The sequence below is a fragment of the Botryllus schlosseri genome, chromosome 10 (assembly GCF_051294905.1).
Source record: "Botryllus schlosseri isolate E-star chromosome 10, Bs_hap1, whole genome shotgun sequence".
Lineage (NCBI taxonomy): Eukaryota > Metazoa > Chordata > Ascidiacea > Stolidobranchia > Styelidae > Botryllus > Botryllus schlosseri.
Genome location: NC_137245.1, coordinates 13942685 through 13968287, shown reverse-complemented (window position 1 = coordinate 13968287; position 25603 = coordinate 13942685). Strand labels below are relative to the sequence as shown.

The following is a 25603-nucleotide window of genomic DNA, read 5'->3' as shown; positions in this document are numbered from 1 at the left end:
TATGCTATAGGTGGGTTTACATGTTTTCGAAATGTTCTAGACATGTCCTATAATTTAACTTCGAGACAATTATGTGTGCATATGGCTTGATGCTTTACATACAACTATGGCAGTATAATGTAAATAGGAGAATCAGGGCTTTGGAGCCGGAGCCCCGGAGCCGTGCATTTTCGCCGGAGCTGGAGCTCTACATAGAATTCAGCCGGAGCCAGAGCTGGAGCCCGTGATTTGAGGAGTAGCTCCGGCTCCGACGCATTTCATAAGATGCTATTATATATGCAACAACCCTATCTGCTGATTTCACATAATTTAACACCAGGTCTTCGCGAAATTAAGAATCGTTGCCTCTTTGGCGCTACCTCTTCCGACTAACCATGTTCCTGAGGATTTAATCGCTGAGCAGTCATTTGTTCAATGTTCAATGTTCAATTTTCATACACGAGCGCCCAACCTAGGCATGCTAAATATGCCTGTGAATAGTGTGGGTATTCGACATACCCGCAATTTCATCAACAGCACAACCTTGTTGACCAATTGTACGGTTCGAAAATATTGATCACTATGTATTACGCGAAATGGGACAGAAGATAAAAATGTGATTTCGTTGCACATGTCGATATGACGAGCACGAGCCGAGAAATTTCATCTCATCGTTGCTATGACTCGGATGAGCAAAAACTTGCTCTTTGGTGATAGTTTTTTAATCTGGGCGCTAAATTGGACAGTGTTATTGTGTATGCAACTATGCATGCGCATTGGAATTCTTTACTGCGTATGTTCACCGTTCAACCCAATAAGGATTTTCGACAGTAAATAGGGGATGGCAGAAGAGTAGCCCAAAACGCCGTTACACTCAGCAAACAATTGTCGCGGTGCGAGCTACTCAATGCTACCCCATGATATTTTATGTTGGACACAAATTACTGATTTGATACGCGATTTCCAATTTGTAATCATCTGTTTCCTGTATTCATTCTTGATGTCTGCTTGATAGTCTAGTATTCCCGAATTATCGCGCACTGTGACTTGTAAATGTGCAATTGTGCACATTTCAATTCGTTACAGGAACGGCGCAATGTGCATGGCACAGTGTTTAATTAAGTTGCAATATTAATGAAACATCATATTCGCCGTGGCAACAATTCAGATTTTTTTCTATTCGTTTCAACGGGAAAATATTATATTCCGATAAACTTGATCGACACTGGACTGGTAACGAGACCACCAATATCGAACGTCAAACCATCGGCTATCTGGTACAAATCGGATTTTTATTGATCAGGTCGTGATATTCGCCCATATTGTTCTTACTGCAGTTACAGTTGAATAATAATCGCACATTTAAAGATTGAATTCAGCTGTATGGCTTAATGTTAACGAGTACAGTGCAAATGTTAAAACGTCGCATCAGAATTTTAAGGCTGTACACAGCAATGGCGTCGAGTAAAGTATACGTTTTAGTGCAGGGGTGGGCAACTTCTCCAGTTGGCGGGCCGGATATAGTAAAATTAAGTACTTGGCGGCCGGATTGCTGAATCGATACATTATTCGCCCATTTATCCACATATGCAAGGAGTAAATCGTATTTAATGAATGTATTTTAACTACAGTAGGGTTACCATACGTCCTATTTTTTGACTTTTTTGAAAGTGTCCTCGGAGGACGCCCGAATGTCCTCTTTTTTGAGAATTTTGGTTAAATATAGGGAAAAAAATCGACTGAGATACAGTAAATCAGCACTGAAGTAACGCTCCGGCGGCTAGTTCGGGAGCTGAGCCGGAAAGCTGACTTTTGTTAGTCAACCAGCTGATAATGTGAAAGAAAATTTGTAATTCGGGGTTTGAGCCGGAAAGTTGAATTTTTTTTTATTAGTCAACCGACCACTAAGTGGGAAAAATGCACCATTTTTCACGATGTTCCTCCGGTATTGCAGGTCTGAAAATTTTGAAAAATTGTCTTTTTTTCAGATTTTCAAAATATGGTAACCCTAAACAACAGCAATGTCATTTCAAAGCCAATTCTCGTCGATAATGACGAAGACAATGGTGATTTGAGAACAGTATTGTTATCCAGGCGCCGCCATGTCTGCTTCTCTCTGATCCATCAACACACAGTGCAAGAATTCAAGGCGTTCGATAAGCCCGGTACCCCAAATTTACCAAGATATCAATTCATTATGGTTGAGTAGGTGGCGCGATAGCGTAGTGGTGTAATTCACAGCTACAACACCAATGGGTTGTGAGTTCGAGTCCGAGCGAGGTTGACTCCAGAATTCATACCTAAGTGTTGGAGGTTTATCTGCTCCTACTCGTCATCTCATATGTGTAAGCGCTGTCTTATAAAAGTCCAAAACTGGGCCGTGCTACAAGTTGGCGGTTACGGAATCAAAAATAAGGAGGAATATCGGCCTGGTGTAAATGATCATTGTACTCGACAAACACCTTGATTACCAAAAACAAAATTAGGCTTAAGTAGATCGTAAATGCCGATAATGCAAGTCTTCTCGCTTCGACGAACTTACGCGTAAGCTGCACTCTCGCACGCTGCGCACACATGTATATAATAACATACAGCAGACATGGGGTAATCGCGATTAGTAATCGTAATCGATTACGACGATTACAGCATTTTGAAGTAATCGTAATCGCAATCGATTACATTCGAAAAAAATCCGAAGTAATCGTAATCGTAATCGACTACTTCCCATATCTAATCGATTTTTTTGTGAAAGAACGATTACTTTTTGTTTGTACAAGGACGATGACATAAACTGAATATTCTTGATCTTGAACAAGAATGAGATAATATACCACGTTAGCGATAGCACAAACGTCTGTTTTCAAGCGCCACTACTTATTATTACGTCAGAAGTATTAGCTCTGCTCGTCATTGCGTAAGAAGTATCCACACATAGTAAACAGACATGCGATGGACATTGTAGTGTGATTGTAAGAACACCCCCGTGTTGTATATCAGATTATCAATACACTACAGAAGCCCCTACCTCGCAGCAGGATATTGATCACCACTCATGCCTATAGTTTCAAATAGTAACTTATGTATTGGTGTTTGGTTGTGCTTAGTTAAACGCAGTTTACCGTTGCTGCTTGGCGAGCAGGAGGCCTACGTACGCACGTGCACCTGACGAAGATTCGGAATTTTGTACTCGTCGAATAAAACATTGCAGTTTCCACAACGAAGCATTACAAATAAACAGCTGCTGATATATATCATAACCGAGCCGTGCTTAGCCATTTCTCGTAACAGCAGCTCGCAGTCTGTATATGTATTAAGTTTAAGGCAGAATTTTTATGTTCACGATATCTTATTCTCATATAACTACTTGAAACAGGCGTTGATCGTTATTTCACAGTTCGTTACTCAGCATTTGGGCCTGCCGCCATAACCATCCGCTTATATAGCCTGACATGTTAGCGTGGGTTGTAGCTAGAATCAGAGCCAAAACAGCAATTCGTCCCCCAGTCCAACCGTTGGTCAATTTTAAAAACTGAATTTCGTCAATAATATTGGTAATTGCATTATATTACTATTCATTTATAACCTCTGTCAGCCCCGAGTGTCAGATTTACCTGTAGATCTGGGGCACGTAATTCATTATAGCATCTGGTCTGTTGTTATAATTACTTTATTTTATGTTGTTAATTCGCGACCTCCAGTCTGTTGTATAATCAAAAGATATTGTACTCGCCCAAACGTAGCAGACTAAAAGAATATCTTTCGTGAGACGCACACACAAATTGTTATGGCTTTATTCCTTTGTGGATGCACCGGATGGCATTTGCATTGTGGGCCCAGATTGGAAGGACAGGAGTTATTAGTCACGCCCACCCAGCGCGGCTATTGACAATGGACGAATCCTAAGTTTCGGCCAAGGTATTTCTTTGGTATCGCATCCCGTGGAGTTGCGTGTTGGCCGAAACTGCATATGTCTTTTGGTGTGTTGTGGGATCGTGACGCGGTAATGACCGGCTCCGAAATGCCTGTTCCCATAAAATAGCCTATGGATTTTTTTCTTGGGGGGAAGAGGTATGCATTTCAAACCCAGGTATCTACTGGAGCAGAGCAGTTATCTACCATACGTTTTGAAACAAAAAGCTACTTCTTGTGTAGTGTGTACTGAATATTGCGACGACCGACGGGTTACCACTTACTCCCGCCGTTTATCCGTGTTCAGTTGCATTTCTTCACTTAGAGTTCACCTAGGCCGGGTTTCCGCCCCTTACCAAGAACAATAAACGCTCACTCGCCGGAACTCACACCAGTTCCTCCGGGCTCAGTTGCGTTGCTGTAGTTTTGAATATACACGCAAGAAGGCGCTGTATCGTTCACATATTCGTAGAACTGCCAAACCATAGTTTATAGTTACCATGCAGCCAAAATAGAGAATAGATACGAATTGATAGGATGCAATACATAACCCATTTACTAATCGATATGATACAATTCTTCGAGCTTGCGCCAATGGTTGAGGACTATATAAACTTCGAATTTAATTTCAATAAAACAAGAGGTTTGGTTTAGGTAAAATCAGAGATTGATTACTTTACTATACTAGTTTACGACAACGTAAGCTGTAAGCTTCGATCACTTCGTTTGCGGTCAATTTATTTGTGAGCGAACAATGTAGTTTCTGTAAAACGCACGATCATTAAATGATTGGTCGCTCTCACGGGTTACACCAGCGTTTCGCGAACAATCCGAACATATGCAAGATTCATTGATTTTTATCGACACCGATTACTTGATGACTTGAAATTGACTGGTGAATTTTGCTCCGAGTCCCGAGTCAATCCATATTTCTGATACGCCGAGTCAAGGACAGGACTATTCGGCATTTGCACATATCGATATCGAAGGTTTCCGCTAATTTGCGACGATCATTTTGTGCCAACATTTAATCATCGACTATCTATCTGCGAGCGCAAACGCGAAAAGACTTTCTCTCGTAATTGCGAATATAGTTAGACTTAATCGGGTAAATTAGGTGTCTCTTTCATTTTCAGGAGGGGAAGGCCACCAAGCAAAAAACCGTGTGACAATTAATGAATTAAACACGCGAAGTGTGATGAAAAATTTCACTACTAACTTAGTTTATTGTAATGTACGACGATTTACTAAAAATGTGACTGGACCGTGGATATCCCAATGCGTCGGAACTGATATTTTTGTCATCAACATCCCAAGTGTCGCGGTCAGACTAATCAAATTTTCGGTTGACCTTGCAAGTTCAGAATCTGAGCAATTCATTTTCGATAATATAACAGGAATTCGATAATATAATAGGAAATTACCTCGCGGGTAACCCCTGATATAGACAGACCCATTCGATAGTCTTCAGAGCTGGAACCGGAGCTGGAGCCGGAGCTAATGTATGATAGAAGAAAGCTCCGGAGCCGGAGCTGGAGCAATTCAACATTTACGGTTGCTCCAAAGCCCCGAAGAGAATGTTCAATTGATGTGGTGCGATCGAACAATGCCAACATTGAAATGTTTTGCACGGTCGCACTGCACACCTCCTGTTTAGACTTCAATATTATTCAGGGGTCAATGTGGGCCTAAATGCACTTGACCCCTCATCACCTATCTGAGGCTGGTGAATCGACGACCTGGGGATACGATTGGGACTTAGTTATTCGCTGGGCTTCAGGTCGAGTAGAGCATTGGTTCTCAACCTTTTTGTCTTCGCGGACCCCTTTTGTACCGTGACGGACCCCGCGGACCCCTTCAAGTTTTAGTTAAAATTTAGCACAATTATCGTGCATCAGTCATCTAGGCTAGGCTAGTGATAAACAGCAACAAAATGACCGTTCTTGAAGACATGGATAGACTTTTATTATTTCGAAGGGATTTCTGTAGCTGTATTTCTTATTTCTTGAAATATGTGGTCATGTCTGTAAACTTCACACGTTCGATTCGATATGAAGTGCCGAAAATCCATTTCCACAAAAGTAGCTGGCGTTGAATACAATATTAACGCCTGACGCTTCCGACGACACCATTGAGCACGATCGCAACATATATGGCACCAAAATTAAGAAATCGATTTTTCAATCTAGTTATCATTTCCTGACTAGTCATTTCTATATAGCAGCTCATCTTCAAGATATTCTGGGTTAGTGGTTATGTATATCACAAGATAAAATGGATTCCGTGATGAGGTTTTAATCCTTTTTTTTTGAGACGGACTATAGAAAAAAAATATTTTTTACAATCCTCAACAAAACATCTTTAAACAGCAATATGTTTGTATCAGTAGGCCATTGGTAACTTGAAGATTAAAATGAGTTTACACCGTGGGTGTCAAACATACGGCCCGCCAGACGATTTTATCCGACCCGCGAAGCCATTCCGAGTAGATTGAAAAATGCTTGTATTATCCAGCACATTTGTCACAAATGTTGATTTGTTTGGAAGAAAATACTACTGTTAAATATTCCCCAAGTCAGCAAATGTCGAGTCTGTTCGTAGGCTGCATTATAATCACCAGACTACAGTGTTTTGGTTTAACACTTGTTACCACTATAGGAACAAATCAGGGACATTGACACCCAATTTCGAAAAGGCAAAAACTGAAAAAACAAAGTTGAGTTTTATGGAATAATGTGCTAAAAAGTAGTTATTCAGACAAGCGAAAACGACAATGCCGGACCGTTAAATGAAGTTTACATGGATAATATGTTATTTATACAAAGAATACAATTCAAATATCAGTGCATGGCAGTGACGTGCGGTCAATGGAGGCAGGTGACGCAGTGCCTCACCTGTCGTCAGGGTGAGTATGGGAAAATTGTGAAAACCCTCAATGATTTTGATATATTTCATCGATGTTCACGAATAACTAAATTTGAACATTTTTCACCCAGAATCAACATTTTGCAAATTTAATATTCAAAATACGGCTCGAAAGGAGAGGTGAGGCACAGGTGAGGCACGGGTGAGTCGTGCCTCACCTGCGACAATGCAATTCATGATATACAACTCAGAATCAAAATAACTGGTATCCATCAAATGCTATTGTCGCACTGATTCTGAAAATACGAATATTATTAATGTCAGAGCACCAGAACCCCCTCAAAATCGCCAAGGAATGTTAAATTCGGCTTAATTGCTCACAATGGAATCGCTCAGAAACAATGGCCAGGTGAGGCACAAACGAATCTGCCTCATCCATTATTCGCGGGTGCCTTTATTTTGTGCTAGGAAAATTATGAAAATTATGGAAACTTATGAAACTTATGAAAACTTATGAAACTTATGAAAATTATGGAAACTTATGAAACTTATGAAAACTTATGAAACTTATGAAAACTTATGAAAACTTATGAAACTTATGAAAACTTATGAAAACTTATGAAAACTTATGTTGTGGCAACCGTTATGATTTATTTGACGAGTACAAAATTTCACATTTTTGTCCGGTGTACGTACGTAGGCCTACTGCTCGCCAAGCAGCAACGGTCAAACTGTGTCTAACTATGCCTGCATAGCCAAACATCAATACGCAAGTTACTATTTTAAACTAGGCAGAGTGGTGATTAATTATCCTGCTGCGAGGTAGTGGTGTGTGGAAGGTGTTGATAACCTGATAAACATCACGGTGGGTGTTCTTACAATCACACTAATGTACGTACAGTCGTACATCGAATATCAATTTACTGTGGATACTTCTTACGCAATGACGAGCAAAGCTAAGAGGCTACTTCTGACGTAATAATGAGCGGTGGCGTTTAAAAATCAGATGATTGTGCTATCACCAAACTGGTATCCTTGTTCAATGTTCATGAATGTTCATCGTTCAGTTTATGTCATAGTCTTTGTACAAATGAAAAGTAATCGTTCTTTCACAGAGAAATCGATTAGATATTGGAAGTAGTCGATTACGATTACGATTACTTCGGAATTTTTTCGAATGTAATTGATTGCGATTACGATTACTTGAAAATGCTGTATTCGTCGTAATCGATTACGATTACTAATCGCGATTACCCCATGTCTGATCACGGTATCTGGATATATACGAGAATTCCACCTATTTATATGTGACGCCATTAGTAATTTTGCGTTAATCAAAAGTGTCATTTCAAAAGTATAGTCACGGCTCCGATAAACTGGTAAACGTATGCGATCCGAGGCCAAATCTATACTTTTTGAATCCACTTGCTTTTTACATCTTTCATTTTGAACTTCCACTTGATGTAGTTTTGACATGTCTACGTGTAACTGAGTAGAAAGTTACGTCGTCACTTATATGTCTACTGCGTGTGGATCTCTACGTGTGTGATCAGGATGGCAAGAGAACTCATGGTAGTCATTAGTCAGTCGGCTAGTGCGTACAACTGGAACTGTAGCATCGACTCCAATCGGGCACTATACCAGCCTGTCTTGCGCACACTATACCTTGACTACCAAATTATTTTCTACGATTTTTTAATGTAGCGTATGTAGTTATAAGCTGTCAGCGCAATGGTAGTAAACTCTGTGATTGCATTGTTGGTGACATTCCAATCATATCAATATCAATCTTTACACGAATTTATATTTTAACGGCACCAATAATGTGAAGCATAATATAGCTCACAATGTTGCCATCAAGTCTCGGAGGAAGTATACAGTTCAATTAACATAAAGTATAGCACTATTAATTCATAGCTAGAATAAACAATGAACCGGGAAGGACCTATAGCTGCTTCTCAAAACTAACGTCCATTGTATAGTCAAATTGATGAATTAGCCGAAATAAAACGTCAGGCATTCTGCGTGATCAATTTCTGAATACATCCATCGCATAACTTATATTTCTGTATTTTGCATATTGTTTGGCCTGGCTTGACTTTTATTATTCGACTACGGACGAACGGTATTGTGCAGAAGCTAAAACCGATCCAGCGTTGCGCTTGTGTTGTTCAGCAATTCGCATCAACTGTTCGTGTGGCCATAGCTCAATATACTACTTATAGTTCGGAAGGTGATATTATCACGCTACGGGTGCGGTTGAATGGGAGCTAATTGTAGTGATTTCATCTGTGTGTTTGCTTATTTTTTCATATTTCATATATGGAAGGAGGAGTATTTATGAAAGGATTGGCATATCTATCTGCTCTTCCAAAGTAAATCTTCCCAGTTATATACCCTTAATCTACGTGATTTCACAGTTTGTGTGCTTGTTACATTAGTGGTAATATGGTGGGAAGTTCATTTATATTTCGGCGGACCTGAATACATACCGCACTTATTACAGTTATTGTCGAGCGATGGTAGGAATTGTAACTTGAGAACAAATACTTTTCGACGGATTCTATGAAATCCAAAATTATGCCGTGGGGCAAGGAGGGTACGGGGACGTCTCTGAGTATCCGATCCTCATATCTCAGTAATTACGCAGTTGCAATAATATGTAAGCGATTAGGGGAAGGGAGAGGAACTGGAATATATGAGCATTGTAAGCGCAATGATCAGGTTCATAATCAAAATAATATTTGCGACCTGCTAATCGAGGAAGGGGAAAAAGAATTATAATTTTGTTTTACGAATTATGCAGTGTAACTTTGGTACACAGTGAAGCCCAGTACAGCATCGGAAACAATATTCATCGAATCACGTCATGTAAGGTTACCATATATTGAGATCCAAAAAAGAGGAAACTTTTCAAAAATTCTGAAAGCTCTTGCACCGGAAGAGAAAACTGGTGATTTTGAGAACTTTTTGACCAATAGTGTTGTGTTGACCAACAAAAAAGGTCATCCTTCCGACTCGACTTCCAAATTACCCCATTTTTGCGGTGTTGACTAAAAAAAAGGTTATCTTTGCCATCTCTACTCCACAAATATCCGTCGCGCCGTATTTTTCGTTGATTGTCTTCTCAACTCTAGCGTTCGCTGCGTCTTTGATAACATTTTAACACTTTTTCCAAGAAAAGGGGACAAATTACCAAAAAAAGAGGACATGTAGCCGTCATCCGAGGACACTTTCAATTTATTGAAAAAGAGGGCATATTGTTGAAAATTTTGTTGAAAAAAGAAGACAAATCCTCTTAAAAGAAGACATATGGCAACCCTAACGTCATAGATATTGATATCATCCCAATATGAGGAGATTGCGCATTGAGCAGTACCATTATTCTGCTGGAGCCTATAAGTTCACACAAATAACCTCAGTATTGATCTTAGAATCGTCTGGGACAATACAACCCTACAGGCAGGGCCGTAACAGCACTTCGTCAGCCCCCCCAAAAAAACTAGAGTCTTGGGCTCCCATTGGGTGATAAACCGACCCCCCCCCCTCACGTTGTTCGCCTTTGCCACGAAATTATAGACGTATCGTTTAGTGAGCCAGCACGAAGCGCGAAAATTCTCGATAATTTATATTAAGCTCGGTCAATAAGATCGGGAATTGAATATTTATTGCTATCAATTTCTTATCCTCTCTGCTCACGTAATCAGATTTACCGGTAGAGCTGAGTGAGGTGTAGAGCCCGTTAATAATAATTCAACATCTTCGGGCGGGCGGACCCGCTGGTATGACTGCGTTACATGATGTTATTTTGTGACCTCCTGTCTGCTATATCAAAAAAAATATAGAATTGCCCAAACGTACTAAACTAAAAGATCACACGATTTCAAATTGGTATTTCTTCACTGGCATATAATGTTTCCCTGCGGGGATGATATTTTTCTTGTGAGGTTCAGATTGCCAAGACCAGAACTTGAACCAGACATGAACGCATGTTACATGGTCTAGAACTTTACATGTCTTGGTGCATCGTGGCGCCGTAATGGTCAACGCTGATATGCCCATTTCTATAAATCTTGCGTATTTTTTCTTGGGGGAAGAGTACCCAATACTCAAGATATTGGGCAAATTGAAATCGCGCAACGCGCGAAAAATTTTTGAAAAAGTTGAATAAATTTTCAAAAATTACTCTATCATTTATGCTAATTCACGAAATAATTTTGGGCCCTCTTCGATCTCCCCCCCAATCGGGTGGGTTTGGGGTGCGGAAGTTACGGCCCTGCCTACAGGTCAGCGAGTAGGTTGTGGATTGTGGTTCATATTACTGAAAGTCATCAATTTGTAGAAATTACGTAAGTCCACAACCTGGGCATAAGCAAGCCTGCAATAACCGAAATGGAAAAGGTAGTTGTCACGAACTGTCCATTGCTAAGGGATATAATAATATATGTATCGACGAAATATGCTCAAGACATAGCAATACAGTTACGAAAAATGGGCTGAAGGTCGGGAACGATTCGTAATTGATCAGACCAGATCTAACATGGATCACAAACACGCTTTCACCACTCTGGGGGGATATTATTCAAACCCTATATCATGGGTGGTATGCGGGGGTGTCCTAATACACAGTTACAAACTTTTTTCGCTGAAGTGGTTGCTCAGCCACTAAACTGTCTGACTACTTCTTGGAAATCTTGTACCATTAAGAGAGACGAGAAGTTGAAATACCCGCAGATACAAATTCTAGCTATGATCAATAAAATTTCATTGAGAGGATCATATCCGACTGTGAATCCTTAAGCAATAGAACGTCCTAATATTCTGTGTTTCGATGTATCGAACCTCCCATTGGTAATGCGTTTGTTCACATAGTCTACCTTCCCATTCAGGACCGTAACTGACGCACCCCAAACCCCCCAATTGGGGGGGGGGCGAGCCCGAAGGGGCATAAAATTATTTCGTGAATTAGCATAAATAATATAGTATTTTTTGAAAATTTATGCAACATTTCAATTTTTTTGCGCTACGCGCGATTTCAAGGTGCCAAATATCATGATTATTTGGTACTCTTCCCAAGAGAAAAGAACACGCAAGATTTTTAGAAATGGTCATGTCGGCGTTGGCCAATACCGCGACACGACGCACCAAGACATATAACGATTTAGGACATATTGCATGCGACTCCAAGAAGTGTGCCAGAACGATCGGCAGCGTAAAAACCTTGGCCGAAAAGGACTGCCCTTACGCTGACCGAAAACTTCGTTATGTATATAAAATGCATATTGCATATAGGTTTATTCGTCCATAGCCTAGGCGCCTAATGACTGGCGCCGAATTTTCCTGTGTTGGCAATCTGAACCTCAGAAGACGAATTCCATCCCGCAGGGAAAAATTATACGCCAGTGAAGAAATACCAATTTGAAATCGTGTGTGTCTTTTAGTTTAGTACGTTTGCCCGATTCTATATTTTTTATATAGCAGAAAGGAGGTCACGAAATAACATCATGTAACGAAGTCATACCAACGAGTCCGACCGCCCGAAGATGTTTAATTATTATTTATTATTTACGGGTCCTAAGTTTCCAAGACACCTCACTCAGCTCTACCGGTAAATCTGATAAAGTGAGCAGAGAGGACAATTATCGAAAAATTTTGCGCTTCGCGGTGGCTCGCTAAACGGTACGGCTGATTTCTTGGCAAAAGCGATCAACACGATGGGGGGGGGGTCGGTTTATCACCCTATGGGGGGCCCAAGGCCAACGTTTTTTGGGGGCCTGACGAAGTGCTATTACGGCCCTGTTCCCATTGCACAGGCTGTGACATTTTCCGTGAAGAGTCAACAAGCTGTCAACAAGATAGGCGTCGCTATAACAATGCATGTATGAGGTAAAAAATAATACCGCTGCATGTCACACCAATGCGCTCCCAGACCGGCTTTCAAAACACCGATGAAAAGGACATCTTACTGTGTCATTCACGTAACGCGTCAGATGCCGAACTATGCGTAGTTAGTTACACGATAGTGTGACGAAGTTGCGAAGTCATTAAATTTATGAGCAGAAGATATAAGCATAAAGCAGTTGCTAAATTTGCAATTGAACCTATAAATGGCTTGCGAAATTTTTATCGGCTCCTCATGTCATCGTCACACTTTTTGAATTGAATTGAGCATTCGCTATATATCGATATAAACATTGTACATAATAGAAATTATTCCATAAGTACCGGGGATGAGTTTGAAAAGTATTCGAGAGCGGTCTTATGCAAGGCATTGGACGTTCATCTAGGTCAGAGGTGTCAAACATACGACACGCGGGCCGCACCCGGCCCGCCAGACGATTTCATCCTGCCCGCGAGGTAATTCTGAGTAGATTGAAGAATCCATGTATTATCCAGAGGTGGTCAAAGTAGTCAAGAAAGCTACTCAAGTTGGAGTAGAAGTAGCGACGAAACAAATCTACTCAAGTACGAGTAGAAGTCCTTCTTCCATAAGCAACCTAAAACTACTTGAAGTAGAAGTAGAATTGACTGACTTTAAATCTACTCAAGTAAGTAAGTAGTTGTGAAAACGATCGTAATTCGTTCACATGGATTGTCAAAAGGTCCAAATTGAGCTATGCGAAAGGTGCCGAGCTTGATTAATATTGATGCATACAAGGAGGTATCCAATTTTGGACAACATAAGCATTCGTCCGCATCATGAGAATAAAATGATAGTGTTGATTTGGAAATGCTATACTAATCCTCTGTTTACTCGAACAGCTCGTTTTAGAAAATTTCATGGTATGGTGCCCTCCCCCATATTATAAGCCCTGTAGTTTAGTCGAAGAGCAATACGGAAAAGTTGTATGCGATACGGTGTAAACGCTTTGCGCGAGTAAAAAACGTTAATAAAAAATATGCCGGCTCGTACATACTGTGTAGATCTATTTCCTGAAATTAAAGGCATTACCACACTCCCTACTTCAACATGCATGCTATCCAGACAACCAAATTGATATTATTGAGAACTCAAAGTATATGATACTGGGAATTGAAAGTGAAATATAAATACTACTTCTAAAAGCGGAACAGGTATTTCATGTCTTTAGTCCAGAAAGTTTCCAAGGTTGGTACGCTAAAACAGCTTTAAAAACTAAAAATAAGTCAGAGTCCACTTTTCCAGATTAGGACACGCCATAGACTGCTAGATTACGATTTGATAAGTAAATGCTAGATTGCGAAACACCGGTTTCAAACGTTTTGATGAGCCATATATACTGTGATGAATATTGTATTCTGCGATGAAATATTTGAAATGGCGAAGGGTGATACTGAGGTGTGAACGGAACCACGACAACCCGCCACCTAAATTATATTCACCGATACTATCGGGAAATCATACTGGATTGCGCGCGAAGCGCAACGGAAATCCTGGGCTTTACTAAAATTTTATGAAAATTACATGTTGATATTCCGTGAAAACAGCCCCGGAATTTTTCAGGCTATCTTCCCGTTTGTAGGATTAAACTACTTCTACCTGACAAACTGAAAATAGCAAGTAAGTAAGTAGATCAAAAAATATTAAGAAATAGAAGTAGAAGTAGCGAAAATCATATCTACTTGAGTAAGTACCAGAAGTAGAGGAAAGCTACTTGACTACTTCGAAAAAGTAGAAGTACTTCGTTACTGACCACCTCTGGTATTATCCAGTACATTTCTAACTAATGTCCAAATATTACAGCAAGAATTACTTCCCACAAGGCAGCAAATGTCAAGATCATAGGCCACATTATAATTATCCGACAGCAGTGTTATGATCTCACTGAAGTCACCATCAAGATCAAGTTGGTGATACTGACATCTAATTCCCAAAACACAAAAAAGTGCACACTGAGTTCAGGAAACGTGAGCCAAAAAGTTGTTATTCGCGAAGCGAAAAGCCAAAGCGAAACTATTATATTCAGGTCGCATGGAGAATATAATAGTTACAAAATAGTACTATTCAAACATATTTGGTGGCACTATGCTGTATCACTTCTGACTCAAAAGGTCCCAGACAGACAGAGAGACCAGAATCACGATTAATAATAATGGGCCAAATTATAACGTACGCCTTTACAGTTAAACCTCTTGTATTCCCCACAACGCATATACAGAGTTAACGCCAGATTACGACTAAACGAGAGGGAGCATAGACGTTTGCCAACTTATTCCGTCGTTAGAGTAAGTGTTTTAGCGGTTAAATTCAAACGAGTAATCTTGGAATTTTTGTCAAAATTTCCGCTGTTTGCAAATAAAGGTGTTGCTAGATAGCCTTATGATCTCTAATCTAATGTAATATACTATTGTGTATACATGATTGATAATAAAGTATTCAAATGAAAAGCAAGGGAGCGCATTTTGAGGTCACATATTGGAACCATTTGACTGGTCTGGCCCGCGAGCGGTTTGAAGGTTTGAATCCGGCCCAGGATGCAAGTGGAGTTTGACACCCTTGATCTAGACCAGGGGTTCTCAGCCCTTTCTTGGCCGTGGCCCATTTTCCGGTTTAAAAATGTGCTGTGGCCCACCTGATATCTTGGAGTCATAATCCTGTTTAATGCGTGGTCATGGACAGCGCCGATATGCCTATTTCTCTAAAATATACGTATTTTTCTCTTACTGATGAATGATGTATTTAAATCTCGATCTCCCGGGATATGTAATCGCGCGAAGCGCGAAAAAAATTCAATTAAAAATAAATATCCTCCAACGAACGACCAACGAAATAATATTGGGCCCCTTCGAGCTCCCTCAATTGGGGGTGTGCATGCGGCAGTCACGTCCCTGGTAGATCATAAGCTAAAACTCCTAAGTAGATTATTTTCGTCAGCTGCTCCATTCGCGTCGCGAAACATAATGATCAGATCTCCGCATTGTGTGGTTGGAACTTTAGTGATACTATTGTGGGGAATATTATAATCATTCTGGGCCAGCATCGAACAATTCATTGGTGACTGGGGAGAAATATTTTTCAATATGAATGATGTACTTTGTATGTCTTGTACCAAAACAACTGAAGTTGTGATGTCAGAATATTCAATCCAATGATTCAATCAATTCCTGTGACTCTTTCATTATGTAGCCTACAATGATTTCCAGGCCGGACATTTTAAACCGACTTCAAAGATTAATGCGCTCCGATAAATCCTCGATCCATTATGACTCGTTGCGGTGGTGCTGTATACCTTCGCCAGAAGTTGCTAATAATTTGAAATTATGGCTATTTTTAGCCAGCAATAATACGGCCGGCAAGTACAGTAAATCTGTACATCAATTGCACTTCATTGCGAGTTCATTGCATACCCCTTTCAACGGCATACGACATATCACCCTGCCGGAATACTTGGTTACTTCAGCATTATCTTCCAGTTATTATACGCTTGAAATTATTTTAGTTGCTGTTAGCCGTAGGTTGTCATACCCAGTAGAAAATGCCACCGTTTCTCCCTAACGTTTTCGATTTGTACATGCTGACTTCATACGTGCCACTACGTCTAATCAGAGTCGGCTGAAAAGCTTTATGTAGCCTATATATAATTAGGTAATACGAATATATTTTTAGCGAATAACATAAGAAATATTACTAAACTTACATGAATTCTGAAATTTTCTAAATAGCTCTGTGGCCCACCTCAAAATGCTCCGTGGCCCACCAGTGGGCCATGGCCCACCCTTTGAGAACCCCTGATCTAGACTCTTAACCAGGGGTCTCCAACACGCGGCCCGCGAGGTCCTATTTTGCGGCCCGCGACCTGATTTGAAAAAAAAAATCAGAAAAACGCTTAGTAAATCATGTTGAAACGCTAAAATTGATTTCAGTTGAAACATAATGTTGTTGTTTTTCAAAGTGAGCCATTCTATGTGCCCACTATCACTATTACTCACTAGTTGATACGGCTTCGGCATGGTAATATCATTCCATGGATGAAGAATTTGCTGGTACGAATGGGCATATTGCCTTGACGTGCAATGGCCCACCACTGCCAAGACCGAGACGCCTGCAAAACGACTTCGGGCGCTCCAAAAGACCATGCTTTACGAGGAGATAGTTGTCTAGCAAGTAGGCCTACCGTGTATAGCTAACCCCAATATTGATTCTTCAATCCATGGGTGGCCAATCTGCAGCAGTAGAAGGAAAATTATGCGGCTGTCGACACTTGTAATAACAACCCTAAGTTTTCGCAGATACCCCCTGCATCAGCTGTATCTGGGAATCTGATCACATTGGCCGAGAAAGGATAAATATCTTATAGTAATATGTGAAACTATACTAATATTTATTGACGAAATTCACTCATGAACATGAAAAATTTTTCGCGCTTCGCGCGACTACAGATTGGTTCTCTGTGGCTCTTTACAACATAACTACTAACGATTTGGTGCGCATAGTAAGCCGATATGTGCATATAGATTAGTTCGGAGTGTACCGGCAATGGACATGGACATGATAACGTGGGTATTTGGCCCCACCTATAGTTTGTCACGACTAACCACCGGTATGCGGCCGCAGGCTAGCCTACATGAGTACGCGAAATGCGGCCGTGAATTACAAAAATGTTGGCCACCCCTGTTTTAGCGGCTAAAGAGTGTTGTCATTGTCAGGTATCGTGTACAGCTCATAGTCCAAAATATAATGACATTGATGATCATGATACTTTTTGTTGTATTTGTGTTTGTTCAATAAAATATTAGTTCTTTTGTGGTGACTATAACCGTCGCCTATGTTAGAAAGCACAGCGTTGTAATAACGTAGAGTTATCAGACGTGGTTGTTGAACTGCGTTGCCTACTTTTATATCGATATTGATGTCATGCGGCCCGCGGCCTCCAGGAATTTGGAAAAGTGGCCCGCGACCTATTTTGAGTTGGCGACCCCTGCTCTTAACGGTCATCAGATCCCCACGAGGGGTGTTTTACTACAGCCTATAGCCATAACCAGGATCGAAACAGCACTCCGTCAGGGTAGCCTTTCCATTCCTTTGAAAATTTTATCGCAATTAATCAATGATAAAACATATTGGGGCGTGTCCGTTGCTATTAAATACCTTAGTATTATAACCGGGGGGGGGGGGTTGCGGTCCTGGATATAACGAAAGTTGTCCGTGGTAGAGGGTTTTTGGCCCAGCATTCATAAGAGAATAACGGCCTGGTGAAAAATGACCAATGACCATTGATGTCGAAGCATACCATGAGTTTAGGCCTACCTATCAACAACAATAGCAAACAAATTATTAATCATATGTTTTTACTTCAATGGCTGACGATAGTATTGAGCATTCGAATACGAACATTAACTATAGCCATCCAACTGCTGACATGTTAGGCAACAACGACAACTCGGTCAACAGAAAGGATTTTGAAGGTCAAGATCTCGTCAGCAACTACGAATCCAATCAACTGGAATGGCCCGACGAGATGAGGCAAGCTATTTTGGAATGTCTAAAGCAAAACGAATCGTATGGAGTTCGCCGGCGTCTCCTCTTGGACGTTGGCTGTGGGGCTGGGAAGTTAACAAAGGTCCTTGCGGATGATTTCGATCATGTGATTGGTGTCGACGTCAGCAAAAGTATGATTGAAAATGCTAGAAAGACAGTAACTAATTCGAACGTGAAGTTTGAATTGGTATCAGATGATCTTTTGCCAGTTGAATCATGCTCAACCGACCTTGTAACCTGCGGAATATCTTTTCATTATCTGAACACGCCGGTCTTCTTGGCGGAATGTGATAGAATATTAGTGGATGGCGGCATATTAGCTTGCTTGGTGTACGGTCCAAATATACTCACTTCATTGGATGGCAGACCTATAGCGAACTACTCAGCGGACTCGTCAAGGTGGAAACAAGTCTTGCGGGAATTCCACATTAATTGTGGTGTCAATGAAACTGTACGTGAAATCCATGTAAGTCGCTACGCAGCCATTTTCAAGTCGCTGGCTAACCCCACTAAGCGCTGGCTCCATGTCGCAAAAAGTGATAGAAAATACACGGTAAAGAAAATGCTGGATTACATGTCGGTAATTGCTGGATATCGCACCAAAAAATATCCCGAGCCAGATAAAGATCCAATAAATATATTCCGCCAGGGCTTAGTTGAGATACTTCGTCATGCAGGACTGGACGGCAATGACGATACGGAGTTTATGGTCACATTCGAATTCTCGGCAATGATCATTGAAAAGAAGAAGCCGTTTGGAATCGCATAATTCCAGCCTGCTACGCAACGTTTTTGTTGCCATAGGAACCAAATCTGGAGATGCACGTTCCCATGCGAACACCGCAATAGGTTATTTGCTGCTGAAGTAGAAATATACTTGCAAAAATTCAGATTTAATATGTGTTATTTGTTGCTGAAAGCTGAATTGCTGATACACTGCTGTACCGTTATCTGTCTATCACTCTCACGGAATATATAGCCTATTCCCATCCAATGATTTCGCGTCTAATATGTTCTATTCTAGTGCTATCATGGCTTACTCAATCAACATCATTCGCTAGACTCAGTGACAGCACTAAACCAGGCATGCCACACTTGGTTTGGGTTTCCGCCCGGATCCGGATCTTTCGATTCCTTGCCGGCAGAACGAGTGCAAGAATGTAACAAATGGTAATCGTAACCTTCGCCTTTGTTTTTCAGTAGTATGGTAATATCCAGCCTACATTTGTGGGCGACAAAATATAATCAAGGGCCACACGGGATCTACCCAAATTCCAGCAACAAATGTATTGACATAGCATGCATGACCGATGACCATTTTCCATTGAACAGTGAAGACGATCAAACAACTTTTCGTCTTAATATGTGATATATGTAATGCAGGGACCATGACATTAGAAATGCTATTCATAAAATTGCCAGTTAGAAAATCTCATCGTACTTAGTTAATTGCAAACAGTAATAAACGTCACTGCTGTCTATGTCATTTTGATGAGTATATGGGGTCGAGTTAGCAAATCCTCATTGGTTCAAAACGGATGATGTAACTCGAAACTGTGGATATTCATATGTGGAAAAATTTCAAACTCGGAAATTATTTATTGACAACAGTCGAGTTGAGGATATGTAATGCTGAACTTTTGTACCACCGCAGTTTTTCCCACGATCTCGAACCGCAATATGACATTCGAGTCCGACACATGGGCTAACTTCAAGAGGGATACGTAAGCTTGAATTCTGACATTTTAGAGTATTTCAAGATGGCGACTGATCCCTTATTTTTATCCTATCCGCATGATAGGCCTATATAGCAGTGTTTCTTAACCTTTTGCTAACCCACGGTACGCCCACGCAAATATGCAAGACTTCGCGGAACACCAAATTTCCGCTGAGTCATAGAAACAAGAATGCACCACAATATATTACTGTGTAGATTATATACTGATGCAAAATATCAATTGTGCATCAAGTAAAGGGGCGTCGTATTGTTCTGTCGAAACGTGACATCGTGATACTAATCACTTAATTACAGATAATTTTATAATATCGCAGAAGGACGGGTTGAGGTTTCGAACTCCAACGTCCCCTACGTACGCCATTGCGCACGACGTACCAAGACCGCAGTCACAACTAGGCTGCTTATCGGGCCTAATGAGCTACAACCAGTGATGGGCAAGTCGGTTGTATGATCACAAATCGTGTATGAGCTGAGTGTGTGCCTTTACCTCCACAGAATCTAATAGTCCCGCAACCTCAAACAGCATCCACGAATACAGTTATATTCAATTCTGTACATTATGCTTATTTTTTCATTTCATTTATCGAAAGGCGGGTAGTCAATAATAATAGAAAAACACTGACAATATATATTGCGTGTAGTGCGAAGAAAAATTTCAAGTTGAATAGATCTGCTCCGAAATATTCAAACATATGTTAATTTACGAAAGTATATGCTGTCACCAGACACTGAGTGTGTAAAGGGATTAAATCATTATGCAAGACCAAATAATGGTTGGTATCAGTCAGAGGTGGTCAAAGTAGTCAAGAAAGCTACTCAAGTAGAAGTAGAAGTAGCGACGAAAAAATCTACTCAAGTACGAGTAGAAGTACTTCTTCCATAAGCAACCTAAAACTACTTGAAGTAGAAGTAGAATTGACTGACTTTAAAAGTACTCAAGTAAGTAAGTAGTTGTCAAAACGATCCTAATTCGTTCACATGGATTGTAAAAAGGTGCATATTGAGCTATGTGAAAGGTGACGAGCTTGATTCTTATTGATGCATACCAACAGGTATCCAATTTTCGATAGCATAAGCATTCATCCACATCATGATAGTATTGATATGGAAATGCGATACTAATCCTCTGTTTCCTCGAATAGCACGTTTTAGAAAATAGCATGGTATGGCGCCATACTCCATACAATAAGGCCTGTAGTTTAGTCGAAGAGCAATACGGAGAAGTTGTATAGGATACGGTGTAAACACTTTGCGCGATTAGGGTTATGTTCTTGATCTTGTTTGAACAATAACTCAATACGACGAGGTTGCAATACGGAATCAGTATATTATACAGCAGAATAACTTTTGGCAGCGACACGATCCAGAGTGCAGTTAAACGAAAAAGACAGTCGTCAACAGAACACAGGGTATATATACAAAGCACGACACACGAGGAAATAATGATTGGCGGTAATTACTAATCCTAGACAAATAAGAAACAAACGATACCAACGTAAAATGCACGAACATAAGAATTAGTAAACGTGAATAAAAAATATGTTGGACCGTAAAAATGCCATATTTTGTAGCTTTACTTCCGGAAATTAAAGGCATTACTACACTTGCTTTTATACTTCAACATGTATGTTATCCAGACAAAAGAACTGATATTAATTATAACTCAAAGTATATGATAGGCTACTGGGAATTAAAAGTGAAATATAAATACTACTTCTAAAAGTGGAACATGTATTTCATGCCTTTAGTCCAGAAAGTTTCAAGGGTGGTGTGCTAAAACAGCTCTAAAACTAAAAAAAAAGTCAGAGTCCACGTTTCCAGATTAGGACACGCCATGGACATGCTAGATTACGATATGACAAGTAAATGCTAGATTGCGAAACATCAGTTTCAAACGTTATGATGAGCCATATATACTGTGATGAATTATTTCATATTGGCGAAGGGCGGCAATGTGGTGTAAACCGAGCCACGCCAACCCGCGACCTAAATTATATTCACCGATACCTTCGTGAAATCATACTGGTCACTCCGTATCCACTGCGCGCGAAGCGCCACGAAAATTCTTGGCTTTACTCGACTTTTGTGAAAATTAAATGTTGATACTCCGTGAAAACAGCCCCGAAATTTCTCAGGCTATCTTTCTGATTGGAAGATTGAACTACTTCTACTTGACAAACTGAAAATAGCGAAAAGTAAGTAAGTAGATCACAAAATATTACGAAGTAGAAGTAGAAGCAGCAAAAATCAGATCTACTAGAGTAAGTACCAGAAGTAGAGGAAAACTACTTGAGTACTTCGAAAAAGTAGAAGTACTTCGTTACTGACCGCCTCTGGTATCAGTCGAACGACCATCGCGCAACGGCGACGCACACATAGTAGGGTTGCATTTAAAATAAACGGTGTTTTAAAACACTTTGTTTAAAACATGTTTTAAACAGTGTTTTAAACAAAGGTCTTTTTAAAAAAAAATCGTGTTTTTTTTTAAGTTGTAAAATTATGCCATAATTGTTTAAATACTTTCCAAAAACATGTTGTATGAGCCTACGCACAATTACCACCCGATATAGCGGACGTATATCGATATGGGATGGTTGGAACCCTCAAAATAGTCGGTTCAACAGCAATAGTACAGATATTTCGTCAAAGGAGATATATTTACCCTATATTTTCAATCGTCAATGTCAATCCATTATGACTTCACAATTGAATATTCGTGACGTCATGACTTCATCAATAAAAACATGTTTTAAACAAGTGCATATACCTATCGTATATATATATATATATATATACATATATATAGTAAGCCTGCGGGGATGTTTAGCTTCTTTAGAAAATTTTATACGGAAGGCATATCTCAAGAAATTAGTGACGGCACAGTACACCACAATGGCGCTGCAAAGTTCTCCGTAGCCAGTTTCATATGAGTATTTGTAGTCCATGGGCCATGACGTCTCTCCCCTGGAATGCGGCCGTATGCTATATATGTAATCGAAATGCGGCTTTCTACGGTATCGGTGTATTATATGGTCAGGGATGTACGAGTTTTGAGTAAACGTTGAAAGGGTGTACCACGATGAAAAAAGTTGAAGAGCACTGCCCTAAATTATACACTGAGCAATGTCGGACTTAACGCAATTTATACTTGACTATGAGCCGTTATTTTGATGTTAGCAAAGTTGTGTCAAAATTTACTCTTCACAGAAACGATGTAAAAAGGGCTATGACTAGCAGAACTCAAGATACATCCTTGTCTGACGGGTATTCATCCATGCGTTTGACGCTAGTCTGCAAGAATTCTCTTCCCCGGTTTTCAGAAGCGGCCTTGGACGGCTTTAGACATAACTAATATCTTTCATTTTATCATTCATATACAGAAATTGCCTATAGCTATTCATAGAAACAAACAACGACTGTCGCCTATTATATTTTTGTGGCAAATTTAGAGGTTAACCCTTTGGAGGGTGGCGATCATATTTGCATCAGGTTGATGGCCTAGGTCCAGGTCCTCGTTACGATAGCAATTACGCCGTCAGCATGTGCAGCAGACACTCGGTTTTAGTTTCAAAGAAAAGATTATAATTTTCAGATTCGTTTGACACCTTTTTCATATTTCTGCTAAACTTGACAGAAACAAGTTTTCCCTAATTTTTTTTCGGTTGAAAAAAGTGCTTAAATTCTGCCATAACATATCAAGTCGGCTGTGTATGCGGCTTTGTAATGCATCTTATGGCAGTCTGTGTGATTTTCTAGCATTGCAAACAACACACCGGGTTAGAATCAGTGACTTTTAAGTACACGTTCAAGTTCACGACGGAAAATTACCTAAAAGTGGTTTAGTAAGTTTGCAAGGGGCTGGATACAGGGCAAGAGAAAGCATATTAGTTTGCTTCAAGCTTTAGAAGTGGGAGTAGGGGCTCAAATGTGTATTGACCTAATTACCACGCCCTGACCACGCCCCTACGGAAATGATTCACGACATTAGTGGTGAGGGTTGAATCGATATACGCCGGCCAATTAGCGAAGGCCACGTCGCCCCAATTACCACGCCTATATGAAATCCATTGCCACATCACCCGCTACGTCATCTGTCACAGCTGTGCCACATCATCAAGCGCCGCGCCTATGTGACGCCCATTGCCACATCATCGTCACGTCAATCACCGCTAGACTATCGCCGTGTGTGTGTATTTATGTTCACCGCTCGGTTTCATGACGTCAGCATGATTTTATGTGTATTTAAGAATATGTATGATACACAAGACGAGACCTCTGAAAAGATTGGGAAATGTCATCATCACTAACTAATTAATATAAAATGTGATTTCGAGTGTAGAGAGATATCGCGGTTTCGATTTCTGAGGGTACACATGTAGATAATTTCCTCAGATGTTCTAATGATACTTTCCTCAGATATTCTGTTATGTGTATTTAGGACTAATGCGACTTGATAATATTAATGCGTACACTTTCGAGAAATAAGGACGTTGGTAACATCCAGATTCTGCGTATGATTTTTTTAATATTTCAGACTCGCATTAGACTATCAACTATATGCACGATTTTATGTGTATTTACCACTATGTATGGATAATAACTTGGGTTCAATGATGTTATCACACAGGGCGTAGGCGACTATCTTGCAGTAGGTTGTAGGTTCTATTACCATAACATAACGATTCAGTGCTAACCTTTTTCATGTACTTTAGCTGACACTTTACTCAGTCACATGATACTTTCCTCAGATATTCTATTATGTGTATTTAGGACTAATGCGACTTGATAATATTAATGTGTTGATATTGTTTCATACCGATTTGGAAGATAGTACACTTAATTTTCGTAAAGTAGCTAGATAACTACTTCGTCACGTCATGGACGGTAACGAGCGCACTAATATCGAATTTCAAACCATTGGGTATAATTGGTGGAATGTTGATTTCTGCTGATAAGGTCGCGACATGCGCTCATTTCTGCAGTTACAGTTGAACAAATCGCACCATTTCAAGATTAAATTGGACTGTGTGGCTTAATATTAACGAGCGCAGTACCGGTATTAAAACGTCACGTCACGTCACTGTTTTAACGCTGTATAATGTGTACAAACTTTACATGCAACGGCATGGAGTATAGTGCGTTCTCGTGCGGATATGACGTCCTCGACAGACGACACGAAGGAATTATCACGTCACAGGACTTTGCATGCCCCCCACAAAATGATGGTTCCTTACGACGGCTACAACCATAGATAACTAAGGTTTACCTTAGTTATCTATACTACAATCGAACGATAGTTGCCGGAGCCGGAGCTGGAGACGGAGCAGTGCTTATCAATGAGCTCCGGACACTGAGCTATATAAACACAGCAGCCGGAGCCAGAGCAGGAACCGGAGCTAATTCATGATAAAAGAGAGCTCCGGAGTTGGAGCTGGAGCAGTTTAAAATTTGCGACTGCTCCAAAGCCATGATCGACGGCATGTTCGAAACCTGGCAACGGCAGCTACGCGATGAAGCATCGTATTTTACTCTCGGACTTCACATTGAGGGCCAGCTTGGACAAAATTTCGAAATTGGATGATTTTTTTGGAGAAAAAGTTTGTTTTTTCGATTTTATAAAACACGCAAAGCGTGGTATAGGGCATTGATCGAGG

General features: G+C 40.3%; 1 protein-coding gene across 1 annotated transcript; it reads left to right on the top strand.

The window, feature by feature from the left end:
- The first annotated feature begins 18092 nt into the window (after window positions 1-18092).
- Window positions 18093-18980, top strand: LOC145448813 (putative methyltransferase DDB_G0268948). The gene has a single exon (XM_080327261.1). The coding sequence runs from the start codon at window positions 18093-18095 to the stop codon at window positions 18978-18980; it is 888 nt and encodes a 295-aa protein (XP_080183387.1).
- The last annotated feature ends 6623 nt before the right edge of the window (window positions 18981-25603 follow it).

What these genes read in the sequence shown, in the direction of transcription:
- LOC145448813 (XM_080327261.1), top strand. Translation starts at nt 18,093, where the DNA reads ATGTTAGGCAACAACGACAACTCGGTCAACAGAAAGGATTTTGAAGGT.